This window comes from Bufo gargarizans, chromosome 3 (genome assembly GCF_014858855.1).
Source record: "Bufo gargarizans isolate SCDJY-AF-19 chromosome 3, ASM1485885v1, whole genome shotgun sequence".
In the NCBI taxonomy this organism is placed as follows: Eukaryota; Metazoa; Chordata; class Amphibia; order Anura; family Bufonidae; genus Bufo; species Bufo gargarizans.
Window position 1 is genome coordinate 188,225,585 of NC_058082.1, and position 15,610 is coordinate 188,241,194.

Sequence of the window (15,610 nt, forward strand, 5' to 3'; positions counted from 1 at the left end):
CAGAATATCCCTTTAACTGAAAACCAAGATACCACTATGAACCCAAACAAACTGTAATGTAGTTGTGTGCTCTTTCTGCATACTCCCATGCTTTAATTGCTGGGACGCTTTATGATCAGGGGTGGTCCGACCTCTGAGACCCTCACTGATCCTGAGAATGAGGGGGCAGCAGAGCTGATTTAGTACTGCATCCCCATTCACCCTTGAAGACATCTTACCTGTGACAGCTTCTCTAAGTGAGCGGCTTGCTCTGCCTCCAGCTGACTTTTAGTAAGCCGTAATTCCTCCTTTAGACACTTTACCTCATACTGCAGGTTATTACTGGACTGGATCATTTGCTTTCCTTTATAAAGAGAACACAATTAATGCACAGTTAGTTCTGGGGATGAGTGCACCCGGCTGTCTCCCAGTCTTAAGCATCACTGCCGAGAACAATTATCTGCCGTCCCACAGCCTCGGCACATTTACTGTGTACGTCCTGAAAATGTCTTTTATTAAACCGCTGGAAAACCAAACCGATATAGGAACCACTTTCATCTGCTTTTGATCTCCGTTATCTCTTTCAATGCCTTCTGGTCAGAGTTAAAAAAAAATCCTGTAGATGAAGCAGAAGTCTGGCTTTGTAGTGTGGGCCGAGCCCTCGCTGCTATCAGGATGCGTACGGCGCTGATTACCATATTCTGCAACCATACACCCTCAAAGTGACACTGAGTCGTAATACCGTGCCCAGAAATGTCTTTACTCTGGTAAGGGACATTTCAGACAACGTTTTCTACCATAAATAAATGTTTTCCTAAATAAAGTATATTACTAAAATTTACCCTGTCACTGTCCCTACACATTAACAAAAAATAAAATAAAAAATTCAACAGCAGCTACAATTTTAAAAAAAATTGTCCGCTAAGGTATACATAGCCTTTAATACTCAATCCGTTAATATATACCCCACCACTTGACAGGTGCTATTGTAAGGAGATACATGTCATCCTCTTCACCTGTCAGTGGTTTTAGGTTATGTTCACACGTCGGATTATTGCCACAAGCCACATCTGTGCTGAAACCGCCTCCCTTTGTTTTCAATGGGAGACTGCACCAAAGTACCTGCAGCTGTGGATTTTCCAATTGTGTTTTTTTAGACATTCATGTATGGCTTTTGCACTTTTATGTTGACTAATGGGGACCTTTCATCATGAAATGCAGCACAATCTGCAGGCAGCGAGTTTTAGAGCAGGAGGAGCTGAACAGAACGATATAAAGTATAGGTTTATGGGAAAAGATTCAGTAAGCTTGCATATTTTTTTTCATTTAAACCTCCGTGATTAGGAGTCATGTGAGCGGTCCTACTTGCTGACTGACAGCTCTACATGACTAATCATATACAGATAGCTGTCAATCAGTGAGTAGGACCGCCCACATGACTCTTAACATGGTTGTCTCATCACAGACAATGGGGGAATATCGCTAGGATATGCCCCCATTGTCTTATAGGTGCGGGTCCCACCTATATCGATAACGTAGCCCCGCAAGGTGGTGGCTTGAGGATTCCAGTCCGGCCACCACCAAGCGCTCTCCTCATAGAACTGAATGGGAGCACACGGCGCAAGACCGGCCACCGCTCCCATTCACTTCTATCGGCTTGACGGAAATAGCCAAGCCAGAGCTCCGCTATTTTTGACAGCCCCATAAAAAATGAATGGAGGGCAGCTGTGCATGTACAGTGCGCCCTCCACCACCTTCGGGGATCCGTTCTCGATAAATGTGTGGGTCCCAGTGTTGGGACCGCACCTCTAGGTGTTGGGGATATACAGCAAATACTTTATATATATATAAAAACTAATGGATCAAAAGAAAAATTATTAAAATGATATTCATCCGGAGATGGACATATTAGTTTGATCGAGAACCTAATTATTTTGTGCTATCAGTAAGAACAGGGTACAAGCGTCTAAGCAAAAATATAAATGATTTATTATACAATAATTTAAAATACAATCGAAAATTAATCAATGTAAATCTCAATGATACACAATGATATGCAGTACCCAGAATTTATCACTAGATGGTGCCAACAAAACACTATTCAACCAACACAAGAATATTATGCAATACTGCTTTCAATTATGAGAGATATAGCAATCAATTGATTATGCACAGAAATTCAATCAAGAAAATGACAGATACGAGCCCTTGCTCTGCTAACTATGACCAATCTCGGATTGTATTAGTAGTATTGCAATAAAACTTATAAATTTATCGGATTGATATCAAACCAGGGAATATAAAGATTACCAACAGAGAAGTTTACTCTGAATTCAATATTAGATCCTCTATTCAGTTATATGCATTGTAACTGAACAGCGGCAATATTGATGTAGCACCTTAACACTATAGCCACACAAAATTGGGAATTTGGCTAGATATCAAGGGAATGAATTTATAAATATTACACACGCATAAAAATCATACATTACCCCTGAATGTAGGTGATAGACAGAGTCTAGGGGAAGTCAGCTCTCAAAAGTTTCTCTCATAATCAAGATCCCTCTCCAGGGCCTCTTTCTTTGTTTTCCTTCTTCTTTCTTTCTCTTCCACCTTTTTTTTTTTTTGGTATGTGGTTTCTTAACCAAAAACTTATCAGATGAACACACCTTCCTAGTTTGGAAATTTCCAATCATGATAGGTGTGTACATTGATAAGGAATGTGATGTCATAACACTACCCAGAATGCACTTTTGCTACTGGTGTAGTATTAACTACTTATACCTAGGTGGCAATGTTGTATAAGCTATAAGCATCATACCATTAAGGGTTAACTCATACATGCCTGACATCTTCAACACTATACATACCTCACATCTGGAAGCCTTATCTCACAGCTGCGGGACAAACTTTGATACATGAATCAACTATAATATAGACTCGGGGGAAGATCTTGACACTTCTCACGTTGTGGAATTTATGTTCACATAAGAAATACAATGAAGCCTCTGCTACCAGAGGTTGTGTGTATCTTTTAACTGTCTAAATGACGATTGACTATTGGTTACAAAAACACAACTTCATCTGAAAGAAGTCTCATTCCCAGAAGTCCATACAAAAATAGTGACTATAAACCAACATCGCTCTTAAAGGCAATGAATATCCATCATAACTAGACTAAGTAGATATAACTGTTTATACAGACGTGGACAAAATTGTTGGTACCCTTTGGTCAATGAAAGAAAAAGTCACAATGGTCACAGAAATAACTTTAATCTGACAAAAGTAATAATAAATTAAAATTCTATAAATGTTAACCAATGAAAGTCAGACATTGTTTTTCAACCATGCTTCAACAGAATTATGTAAAAAAATAAACTCATGAAACAGGCATGGACAAAAATGATGGTACCCCTAGAAAACACAGAACATAATGTGACCAAAGGGACATGTTAATTCAAGGTGTGTCCACTAATTAGCATCACAGGTGTCTACAACCTTGTAATCAGCCATTGGGCCTATATATGGCTCCAGGTAATCACTGTGTTGTTTGGTGATATGGTGTGTACCACACTCGACATGGACCAGAGGAAGCAAAGGAAAGAGCTGTCTCAAGAGATCAGAAAGAAAATTATAGACAAGCATGTTAAAGGTAAAGGCTATAAGACCATCTCCAAGCAACTAGATGTTCCTGTGAGTACAGTTGCACATATTATTCATAAGTTTAAGATCCATGGGACTGTAGCCAACCTCCCTGGACGTGGCCGCAGGAGGAAAATTGATGACAAATCTAAGAGACGGATAATCCGAATGGTAACAAAAGAGCCTAGAAAGACTTCTAAAGAGATTCAAGGTGAACTTCATGCTCAAGGAACATCAGTGTCAGATCGCACCATCCGTCGTTGTTTGAGCCAAAGTGGACTACATGGGAGACGACCAAGGAGGACACCATTGTTGAAAACGAATCATAAAAAAGCAAGACTGGAATATGCCAAACTACATGTTGACAAGCCACAAAGCTTCTGGGAGAATGTCCTGTGGACAGATGAGACAAAAATCGAAGTTTTTGCCAAGGCACATCAGCTGTATGTTCACAGACGAAAAAATGAAGCATATCAAGAAAAGAACACTGTCCCTACTGTGAAACATGGAGGAGGCTCTGTTATGTTCTGGGGCTGCTTTGCTGCGTCTGGCACAGGGTGTCTTGAATCTGTGCAGGGTACAATGAAATCTCAAGACTATCAAGGAATTCTAGAGAGAAATGTACTAGCCAGTGTCAGAAAGCTTGGTCTCAGTCGCAGGTCATGGGTCTTGCAACAGGACAATGACCCAAAACACACCGCTAAAAACACCCAAGAATGGCTAAGAGGAAAAAATTGGACTATTCTAAAGTGGCCTTCTATGAGCCCTGACCTCAATCCTATTGAGCATCTTTGGAAGGAGCTGAAACATGCAGTCTGGAAAAGGCACCCTTCAAACCGGACACAACTGGAGCAGTTTGCTCATGAGGAGTGGGCCAAAATACCTGCTGAGAGGTGCAGATGTCTCATTGACAGTTACAGGAAGCGTTTGATTGCAGTGATTGCCTCAAAAGGTTGCGCAACAAAATATTAAGTTAGGGGTACCATCATTTTTGTCCATGCCTGTTTCATGAGTTTATTTTTTTACATAATTCTGTTGAAGCATGGTTGAAAAACAATGTCTGACTTTCATTGGTTAACATTTATAGAATTTTAATTTATTATTACTTTTGTCAGATTAAAGTTATTTCTGTGACCATTGTGACTTTTTCTTTCATTGACCAAAGGGTACCAACAATTTTGTCCACGTCTGTACTTCTGAAAAGGCATAACATAAGACAATGGGGGCAATCTGCTCAGCTCCTCCTGCTCTATAACATGCTGCCTGCAGATTCCACTGTATTTCATGATGACAAGTTCCCTTTAGATCAGGGGTGCACAACCTTTTTTGGTCTGGGAGCCGCATTGTCACATCGCAAGGGGCTGCTAAAAAAAAAGTTAATCAGCGCTTGTTTGCATCAGCCTATTACACAGGCTAATACAAAGTAACTGGGGAGGAATGATCAATACCACAGTCATTCCTCCCACATTCACTTCTATTGACTATCGGTAGCAAACTCCTGATTACACAGAGAGATGTGCTGTCAATAATTGTACATCTTTCATCCTGATAAAGTATGAAAATCAGCCGACAAACAAGTGATTCCTTGTTTATCGGCTGATCAGTGGCACAATTATTCCGGCCAGATATCAGGAATGAGCATTCCTATGTACACTTGTTCCCAGTAATTGTCCTGAATATCGTGCCGTGTAACAGGGGCTTAGATATTTCCTGGTAAAAAAAAAAATTGACACGTTCCTGCAGCATGGTCCTGAAACAGAAGGTTCATACTTACCTGTCTCCATCTTCCGGTCCCCACGCTGTTCACATCCGGCTGGCTATGGGTATAGTCACATGCTCCGCTCCAGCCAATGACTGGCTTCAGTGGTGATGTGGCCACAAGCAGTGTTTCACCGCTAAAGTCAGTCATTTGCTGGTGAGGACCGAAAAAATGCCGACAGCGAGATCAGCATGGAGCAGGAAAGTATGAATCTTCTGTGTCAGGGGCCATGCTGCAGGAACTGGTTAAAAATCATTTTAACTAGGAAACTAGAGTTGTCACGATACCAAAATTTTGATTTGATTTCGATACCATAAAAAAGTATTGCGATACTCGATACCATTCGATACCAACACGGAAAAAAAATACACCGAAAAAGCTGTGTGCATTCCGCATTTTATGGAACAATCGGCCCATAATAGAACAGTCCTATCCTATTTTGTGAGGGGACAAGGTGACTAAAAAAAAGTCGAATTGCTCGGTTTTTATTTTTTTCTGTTCCAGCGTTCATTTTTTTATATTTTAATAGTTTGGACTTTTTCGGGCGTGGGGATACCTAATATGCTTATTTTTTTATTGTTTATATATTTTATATTTTGGTGTTTTGTTTTAATTTTATTTTTAAACTTTTTATTTAATAACCATTAGCCCCCTTAGGGGGGCTAGAGCTCTATTAGGGTGAATAGGACTTCACACTGTCCCTGCTGCCTTGGGCTTTGTGCACACCACAGTAGGGAGCTTACCATGGCAGCCAAGGCTTCAGTAGCGTCCTGGCTGCCATGGTAACCATCCTGGCTGCCATGGCTCAGATCGGAAGCTGCCAAAGTGATACATGATGGGGTTAATGTGAGGCACAGGTACAACCTTTCCTAGTGATAACCCCCCAAACCCTATGACGTATCCATATCCTTGCATAATGGGCAACATGGGGTTAATGCATGAGCTACATTAACAGTCACTTGCTATTGGTACAGTCCTATGAATTTTGACTTCCAATCCATGTGCCTCATATTAATAAGTGGCCTGTATTCTGTAACTCACATTAACCCCGTGTTGCCCATTATGTGAGATGGTACTTTGGGGGTCACTTACTATTAATGTGAGGCGCATGGGGTCCAGTCCAAAAGCATGTGCCCAGTCTGACATAAAAAATAAGTGACCCCCATCATGTTTAAAACATGGCAGTGGCAAGTAATCTTACTGGCTGCCTGATACATCTGTTTTGCTTTTGCCTGCCTTTATTTTGAGGAAGGGTAATCACTCTTGCACTGTGTGGGGGTGGGGTACCTGCTATGCTGGCTGCTCACTGACTGTGGGGCTGGGGCCTGGGCTGCCGCTGAGGAGCTGGCGCAGCAGTTTATTCCCTCCCCGTCCCTCCTCCTGCTTTAATTAGCCGCACATTCATTGGTGGCAGTGGTGCGGGCAGCTTGAGAGCCTGCTCTTTTCACTGGTTTCAGTGGCAGCCGCATCATAGGAGTGAGGGACTCCCTCCTTCTCCACTGTCTGGCCGGAGAGAACGTACCGCGCGCCGAGCGCGGCACATGCCATATTTTCTTACAAGAGGAGATACTAGGCTGTGCAGTAGCACAGCCTAGTATCGCAATAACGCAAATCCCGGTACCGAATACTGGCACAAAAGTATCAATTGGGTATCAAAATTTCGATACCCGATGCAACCCTATAGGAAACTCCTTTAAGTGGCGACGTTTCCTTCCTGCCTCCTATTCACTAATGAGTGCTTTACACTGCAGAAGACGTCGGTCACTGGTAATACCACCTTCTGCCCCCCCCCCCCCCCCCCGATATGCTGTAGGTGCCCTGAAATGACCAGTAAGCATTTTCCCTGAAGGCTCACGCACACGGCCATTGTTTTAGTCCACATCTGAGCCGCATTTTTTATGTGGCTTGGATGCAGACCCATTCACTTTAATAGGGCCGCAAAAGATGCGGACAGCACTCCGTCTGGTGTCCGCCTCCGTTAATCCGTTCTGCAAAATGCAGAACACATATGGCTGGTGTCCTGCGGACCAAAAGAATTTATTTATTTTTTTACTTATTTTTTTTATATGTTTCTGCTACAAAAAAAGACCTTTGGGGGACACTGACTTTTTTATTTTGCACATTTTCCTTTTTTTTTTTTTTGTATTTTATTTATTTTGTATACATTTTTTTATCATCACTTTATTATTTATTTTTAAAATATATTTTTGCCACATAATATGACAGTGAACAATTTTATTTTGCACTTTCCTTTTTATAGTTTTCTTTTACTTATATTTTATTTATTTATTTAACATTTTTTTGGCAAAAATTTTCTTTTTGGCAAGGCTTTGTACAAGGCAGAGCTGGTGAAGCTCTGCAGTCCTCTGCCCCTGACACACGGCAATCACATGATCGCCGGGTCTAAATTGCATAGCATGCCGCTCACCTGTATGAGGAGAAGGCAGAAGCACTGATACATTGCTTCTGCCTTCTCCTTGGCTCCCCCGCTGTCACTGACAGCCGGGGACCCGTCCTTTGCCTGCTACAGTGCGGGAGCAGGAGCTGTAATGCCGCAAACAATGGCTCTGGGGGGCCACATGTTGTGCACCCCTGCTTTAGGTCAACATAGAAGTGCAAAAGCCATAAATGAATGTCTTTATGTACATACAATGAGCAGTACAAATTTGATGGTAAATAATTTGCTTATTATTAATGGCCGCCTACTGGATGCCACACCTGGAACTACCCCGAGGGTACGGCCACAAGTTCAGGTTTTTGGATGCAGTTTTTGAAGCCAAAAAAGAGGAGAGGTTGTATCTTGTATACATTCTTTCCACTCCTAATTTTGGCTTCAAACACTGCATCAAAAAACCTGTATGTATGGCAGCACCCTAAGGCCTCTGGCACACGAGCGACACAGATTGTGTCAGGATCCGTTTTGGTTTTGCATGAATCAGTTCTTATCTGTGATTGCGTTCAGTCTTTCAGTTTTTCCGCACAGATGCAAACCCCCCCAACTCTTCCAGCAACCATCAGTGAAAAACCCATTGCATCCGGATGTCTTCTGTTTTCCACACAAGCCCCATTCATGTCTATGGGGCCAGAGCTGAGTGAAAACGCACAATATAGAACATGCTGCGATTTTTCCTGAATGCAAAGATGATGCATGAAAAATTACGCTCGTGTACACATACCCATTGAAATGAATGGGTCAGGATTCAGTCTGAGTGCTATACATTCCCTACGTGCATCGCATCCAGATTGAAAACTCGCTGGTGTGAAATTTGCCGAAAGGCATGTTCACACGTCAGATTGTGAACATGTTTTTTCATTGTTTGAAGCTAAACCGCGAGCAGGCTTCCGCTGCAGTTTCCTAAGGTGTCCGCATGGTAACCGCACCAAGAATAAACATTTTTTAAGCAGTCTGCCTTTTTCTCTTCTCCTGCAATATAACAGGTACTTTTAAGGGGACCTCTGTATTGTTCTCAGGATAGATCATCAATATCTGATTTCCTGACACTCCCGCTGATCAGCTGTTTGACGTGGCCGTGCCGCTCCGGTGCCCTAATCAAGCACAGCGCCATATGCGATCTTGGTCTCTTTGAACAGCAGTTCGGTGGGGGTGCCTGGAGTCCTGAGGAAAGGCTATCAATATATGAATCCCAGAAATCTTCTTTAAAGGGGTACTTCCCAAAAATCTCAATCCCTTGTAACCATGTCCTGTTTAGTTGTTCCCACCACATATTAGGTATATTGCCAGTCAGAACCTTTCCCAGAAAGACAAAGTAGCTGACAAGGAGCTGGAGGACATAGCTACTGGTCATTTTCTGGTGTTATCCTCACTATAAGGGCTTGTTCACACAAACGTGCCGTATTTTGTGGTCCGCAAATTGTGGATCCGCAAAACACGGATGCCGCCCGTGTGCCTTCCACAATTTGCGGAATGGACGGCCCTTTATAGAAATGCCTATTCTTGTCCACAAAACGGACAGGAATAGGACATGACTCATAATTTTTGAGGGACCACGGAATGGAGAAACGGATGCTGTCCGCATCTTTTGAGGCCTCATTGAAGTGAATGGGTCCGCACCCGAGCCGCAAAAAATGTGTCTCGGATGCGGAACCAAACCAAGTCGTGTGAATGAGCCCTAATACTGTTCTGATGTCCCTGTATGAGCAGGTATCGCTGAAGCAGCTGGCTAACCATGAACTTTGCCGAGTACAGGGAAAGGCTTTATTTTTCAGCCTCAGATATTCCAGTGAGAATGGTTTCCTAAGACTGCAGTTATCTGCATGGCCAGATCTACCTCTTCTGACATACGTTCGCCTCTTTTACTGACTAGTGTACGACAGGGTGGCAGACAACTAATGAAACGCACTGTTCATTAGCGAGGGCATCCATGTCTGATATGAGGAAGAGCCAGCGGAGCAGAACTCGTAAGGGGCTGCTAAACATCTGTACCAAGCACTTCTCATCGCTCCGTCGTCTGACCACAAGCTGCTTGTCAAAATGCAATGAACACTCCAAATATTGAATATATGAAGGATGTTCTTAGGAGCAAAAATTCTGATAAAGACACTGAAAAGATAATAAAATGCTATGAATTCTGATGCTGTGCCGAGGGGGAGTAAGACTATCCATTACATCGCCATGTAAGAGCAGGGCCCGGGCCACAGTAAACCGTTCTGTCTGGACGTAGGCCTCGTTATCTATAAGACAGGAGTACATTTTCTAATTTTCTTGGGTTCACAATCCCCTCCTGGTTTTACATTGTGTGAAGTCGGTCTAATAGTATTACATGCCTAGCCTCTTAGGCGATACGGAACGAGTCAGGATCTGTTCAGGGAAAAACTCATGGTTTTGCACAGAAGTTGAGTCGCTTTTTTGTCTGGGACTACGTTCAGTGTTTCAGTTTTTCCCACGCGGCAGCAATCAGTTTTTGATGCACTTTTCACGCCTGTGAAGAATAAGGCTTGCTTCACACTGCTGGCAGACTGTTACGGCATAGTGGTATTTGTCTGGTCGATTCTTGGGATATTTGCCAGATCGCTACCCGATCACTGACGGACACCATTATAGTTAAGATGCCTGATCTGGCAGGCTGCTCCTGGCCGGAAGAGCCTGCTGGATCGGCAGACGCAAATGTGAAACAAGCCTAAGGCTACTTTCACACTCGCGTTTGGTGCGGATCCGTCATGGATCTGCACAAACGCTTCTGTTCAGATAATACAACCGTCTGCATCCGTTCAGAACGGATCCATTTGTATTATCTGTAACATAGCCAAAACGGATCTGTCTTGAACACCAATGGGGGGGCGGATCCGTTTTCTATTGTGTCAATGAAAACTGATCCGTCCCCATTGACTTATGTGTCAGGACGGATCCGTTTGCCTCCGCATCGTCAGGCGGACACCAAAATGCTGTACAGTGCAGCACAGCTTGCAGGGCTCTTCTATACACACCAGCTTGATGGAGCTGTCCAAAGGGCCATCCTAGGGCCTCCGATGGGTGAATTGTTTCCTATGGGTCTGTTTACTGCCATACCCACTGAATATATCGCTCTGATGCAGAATACAGGGAGGGGATCACTACTTAAAGGACCATTAAATGGCTTCTAGCGTCCTGACTGCGACTACTGACAAAATGTGCATTATCCACATGAAGTACAGGATACGGATTACACAGCGGTTGTTACCAGATATGCACCTTCTGGATGTCTCCTTGTCATGTGGCTTTGCAAATAGGAATGATTCATGAACGTCTTCTCACAATGTTGGCACTGAAATGAGAAGAAACCGTTATTTTGGTATTTTATATTTGTGACTAAAATGTATACTCTTAGCAATCTATGTACCATATTCTGCAGATCTAAAGACTATAAGACGCATCCAAATTTCACTTCAGCTGCCGTGATACTACAACTCCCAGCATGCACACTTGCTTGGCTGTTCTTGGAACTACCACAGAAGTGAATGGAGCATGCGAGGAGTGTCAGAGGTTGCTACTTGGTCTAGAGTAGTTTAAAGAGTTAATACAAGATTCCCTGGTGGTCTAGGTTCGTAGATAGGCTAACATCTGGTGTCCAGCAGTATTTAGTAGAAAATATGTATGTATCTTATTACCAAGGTGAACAGACATAAGTACATTGTGTATGAATGTTCACATACCCACAATCCATTATTAAATGGTGGGCAACAGCAGAAAAATCTTTTTATTTAGCAGCAATTCCAGCCCTTCTGTGAACATACTCTGCTGGAGGGAGACTTAAAGGCTATGTACACCTTTGGAGTCAATTTAACTTATTTTGGGTGAAAAATCATATTTCCAATTGGTCTTTATTAAAAATATTGAGCTCTTCAGTCACAAAGGGTTAACTGTTTTTCACTTTGTGCTGTCATCTAATAAGCCTTCTCTCTAAACTACTAAGAGGTCATAAACACTTACTTAAGCCCCATTCTTATCAGTCAGACAAGAACTGAGCTATAATGAGTGTTTATAAGGTCAGAGAGCGGAGATAAGAAGTCCTTCTGCTCCTCAGATGACGGAAATGACAAAAAATCCACAGGAAGCTAGTAGAGCATGTCAGCTCTGTACAGAAAGAAGGGTTCCATATTGTTAGTAAAGACCAATTGAAAAAGTGATTTTTAGGTTAAAATAAGTATAATGCAATAATAAAAAGAATTGCCCCCAAAGGTGTACATAGCCTTTAACCTCTTAAGGACATAGGGCGTACAGGTACGCCCTTGTGCCCTGGTACTTAAGGACACAGGGCGTACATGTACGCCCTGTGTATTTCTGATCACTGCCGTACGGCTGGCAGTGATCGGAACCCGGTGCCTGCTCAAATCATTGAGCAGGCACCTAGGCTAAATGCGCCGGGGGGTCCCGTGACCCCCCCATGTCGGCGATCGCGGCAAACCGCAGGTCAATTCAGACCTGCGGTTTGCTGCGATTTCTGCAGTTTCTGATCCCCGCGGTCCCTGACCGCGGGGATCAGAAACTTTAGCATTCCTAAAATGCATCTGTATCCCCCCCTCCTGCACCCCTTAGTGATTTTTGCCGGGTGGGAGGTGCAGGGGGAGGGTTGTGGGCGGTGCGGGAGGCGGGCGGTGCGGCAGGCGGGATCGCGATCCCCCGCCCGCCTCCCATTGCGTAATCGTTGGTGTCTAGTGGGTATACCAGGGTGCCAGCACATTGCTGGCACCCTGGTATAAACGGCTGACATCGGTGATGCGATGTCAGCCGTTTAACCCTTTCCATACAGCGGTCCGTACGGACCGCTGTATGGAAAAGGTTAGCAGCGCAGGGAGCTCCCTCCCTCTCCCATCGGGGGGCTGCTGTGCCTTTGCAGCCCCTCCGAATGGAGAGGGAGAGAGCTCCCAGGCAGCCCCCCAAGCCCCGTCCTTACCCTTCCCCGTCTGCGCAGTTCTGACCATAACTGAGCAGACGGGGAAGGTTCCCATGGCAACAGGACGCCTTCTCAGGCGTCCTGCTGTCCATGGTGCTGAACAGATCTGTGCTGAAAGGCATAGATCTGTTCAAACAAAGTGTAAAATACAGTACAGTACTATATATTGTACTGTACTGTATTATACAGACATCAGACCCACTGGATCTTCAAGAACCAAGTGGGTCTGGGTCAAAAAGAAAGTGAAAAAAAGTGAAAATAAAGTAAAAATCAAAAAACACATTTATCACTGATTAAAAATAAAAAAAATTAAATTCCCTACACATGTTTGGTATCGCCGCGTCCGTAACGACCTGATCTATAAAACTTAACATAGTAACATAGTAAAACTTTACTATGTTACTTTACCCAAACGGTGAACGCCATAAAAATAAAAAATTAAAAACTATGATGAAATTGAAATTTTGCCCACCTTACTTCCCCAAAAAGTTAATAAAAGTGATCAAAAAAGTTGTATGTACTCCAAAATTGTAACAATCAAACCGTGATCTCATCCCGCAAAAATCATACCCTACCCAAGATAATCGCCCCAAAACTGAAAAAACTATGGCTCTTAGACTATGGAAACACTAAAACATGATTTTTTTTGTTTCAAAAATGAAATCATTGTGTAAAACTTACATAAATAAAAAAAAGTATACATATTGGGTATCGCCGCGTCCGTATCGACCGGCTCTATAAAAATATCACATGACCTAACCCCTCAGGTGACCACCGTAAAAAAAAAAAAAAAAGAAACGGTGTAAAAAAAGCAATTTTTTGTCATCTTACTTCACAAAAAGTGTAACAGCAAGCGATCAAAAAGTCATATGCACCCCAAAATAGTGCCAATAAAACCGTAATCTCATCCCGCAAAAAATGAGACCCTACTTGAGATAATCGCCCAAAAACTAAAAAAAACTATGGCTCTTAGACTATGGAGACACTAAAACTTTTTTTTGTTTTAAAAATTAATTCATTGTGTAAAACTTACATAAATAAAAAAAATTGTATACATATTAGGTATCGCCGCGTCCGTGACAACCTGCTCTATAAAATTACCACATGATCTAACCTGTCAGATGAATGTTGTAAATAACAAACAAAAAATGGTGCCAAAAAAGCTATTTCTTGTTACCTTGCCGCACAAAAAGTGTAATATAGAGCAACCAAAAATCATATGTACCCTAAACTAGTACCAACAAAACTGCCACCTTATCCCGTAGTTTCTAAAATGGGGTCACTTTTTTGGAGTTTCTACTCTAGGGGTGCATCAGGGGGGCTTCAAATGGGACATGGTGTCAATAAAACCAGTCCAGCAAAATCTGCCTTCCAAAAACCGTATGGCATTCCTTTCCTTCTGCGCCCTGTCGTGTGCCCGTACAGCAGTTTACGACCACATATGGGGTGTTTCTGTAAACTACAGAATCAGGGCCATAAATAATGAGTTTTGTTTGGCTGTTAACCCTTGCTTTGTAACTGGAAAAAAAATATTAAAATGGAAAATCTGCCAAAAAAGTGAAATTTTGAAATTGTATCTCTATTTTCCATTAAATCTTGTGCAACACCTAAAGGGTTAACAAACTTTCTAAAATCAGTTTTGAATACCTTGAGGGGTGTAGTTTCTTAGATGGGGTCACTTTTATGGAGTTTCTACTCTAGGGGTGCATCAGGGGGGCTTCAAATGGGACATGGTGTCAATAAAACCAGTCCAGCAAAATCTGCCTTCCAAAAACCGTATGGCATTCCTTTCCTTCTGCGCCCTGTCGTGTGCCCGTACAGCAGTTTACGACCACATATGGGGTGTTTCTGTAAACTACAGAATCAGGGCCATAAATAATGAGTTTTGTTTGGCTGTTAACCCTTGCTTTGTAACTGGAAAAAAAATATTAAAATGGAAAATCTGCCAAAAAAGTGAAATTTTGAAATTGTATCTCTATTTTCCATTAAATCTTGTGCAACACCTAAAGGGTTAACAAACTTTGTAAAATCAGTTTTGAATACCTTGAGGGGTGTAGTTTCTTAGATGGGGTCACTTCTATGGAGTTTCTACTCTAGGGGTGCATCAGGGGGGCTTCAAATGGGACATGGTGTCAATAAAACCAGTCCAGCAAAATCTGCCTTCCAAAAACCGTATGGCATTCCTTTCCTTCTGCGCCCTGTCGTGTGCCTGTACAGCAGTTTACGACCACATATGGGGTGTTTCTGTAAACTACAGAATCAGGGCCATAAATAATGAGTTTTGTTTGGCTGTTAACCCTTGCTTTGTAACTGGAAAAAAAATATTAAAATGGAAAATCTGACAAAAAAGTGAAATTTTGAAATTGTATCTCTATTTTCCATTAAATCTTGTGCAACACCTAAAGGGTTAACAAACTTTGTAAAATCAGTTTTGAATACCTTGAGGGGTGTAGTTTCTTAGATGGGGTCACTTTTATGGAGTTTCTACTCTAGGGGTGCATCAGGGGGGCTTCAAATGGGACATGGTGTCAAAAAAACTGTCCAGCAAAACCTGCCTTCCAAAAACCATACGGCGCACCTTTCACTCTACGCCCCGCTGTGTGGCCGTACAGTAGTTTACGGCCACATATGGGGTGTTTCTGTAAACGGCAGAGTCAGGGCAATAAAGATACAGTCTTGTTTGGCTGTTAACCCTTGCTTTGTTAGTGGAAAAAATGGGTTAAAATGGAAAATTAGGCAAAAAAATGAAATTCTCAAATTTCATCCCCATTTGCCAATAACTCTTGTGCAACACCTAAAGGGTTAATGAAGTTAGTAAAATCAGTTTTGAATACCTTGA

At 42.5% G+C, this 15,610-nt stretch overlaps 1 protein-coding gene across 1 annotated transcript in view; it reads right to left on the reverse strand.

Annotated features, from left to right (window-relative positions):
• Nucleotides 1-15,610, reverse strand: part of DZIP1 (DAZ interacting zinc finger protein 1) — a 61,081-nt gene that overhangs the window by 27,028 nt on the left and 18,443 nt on the right. The window contains exons 3-4 of the mRNA XM_044286174.1: nt 11,070-11,142; nt 219-343 (exon numbers count right to left, since the gene is read on the reverse strand). Of these exons, the coding sequence (XP_044142109.1) occupies nt 219-343; nt 11,070-11,142 (198 nt within the window). The remainder of the gene's footprint in view (nt 1-218; nt 344-11,069; nt 11,143-15,610) is intronic.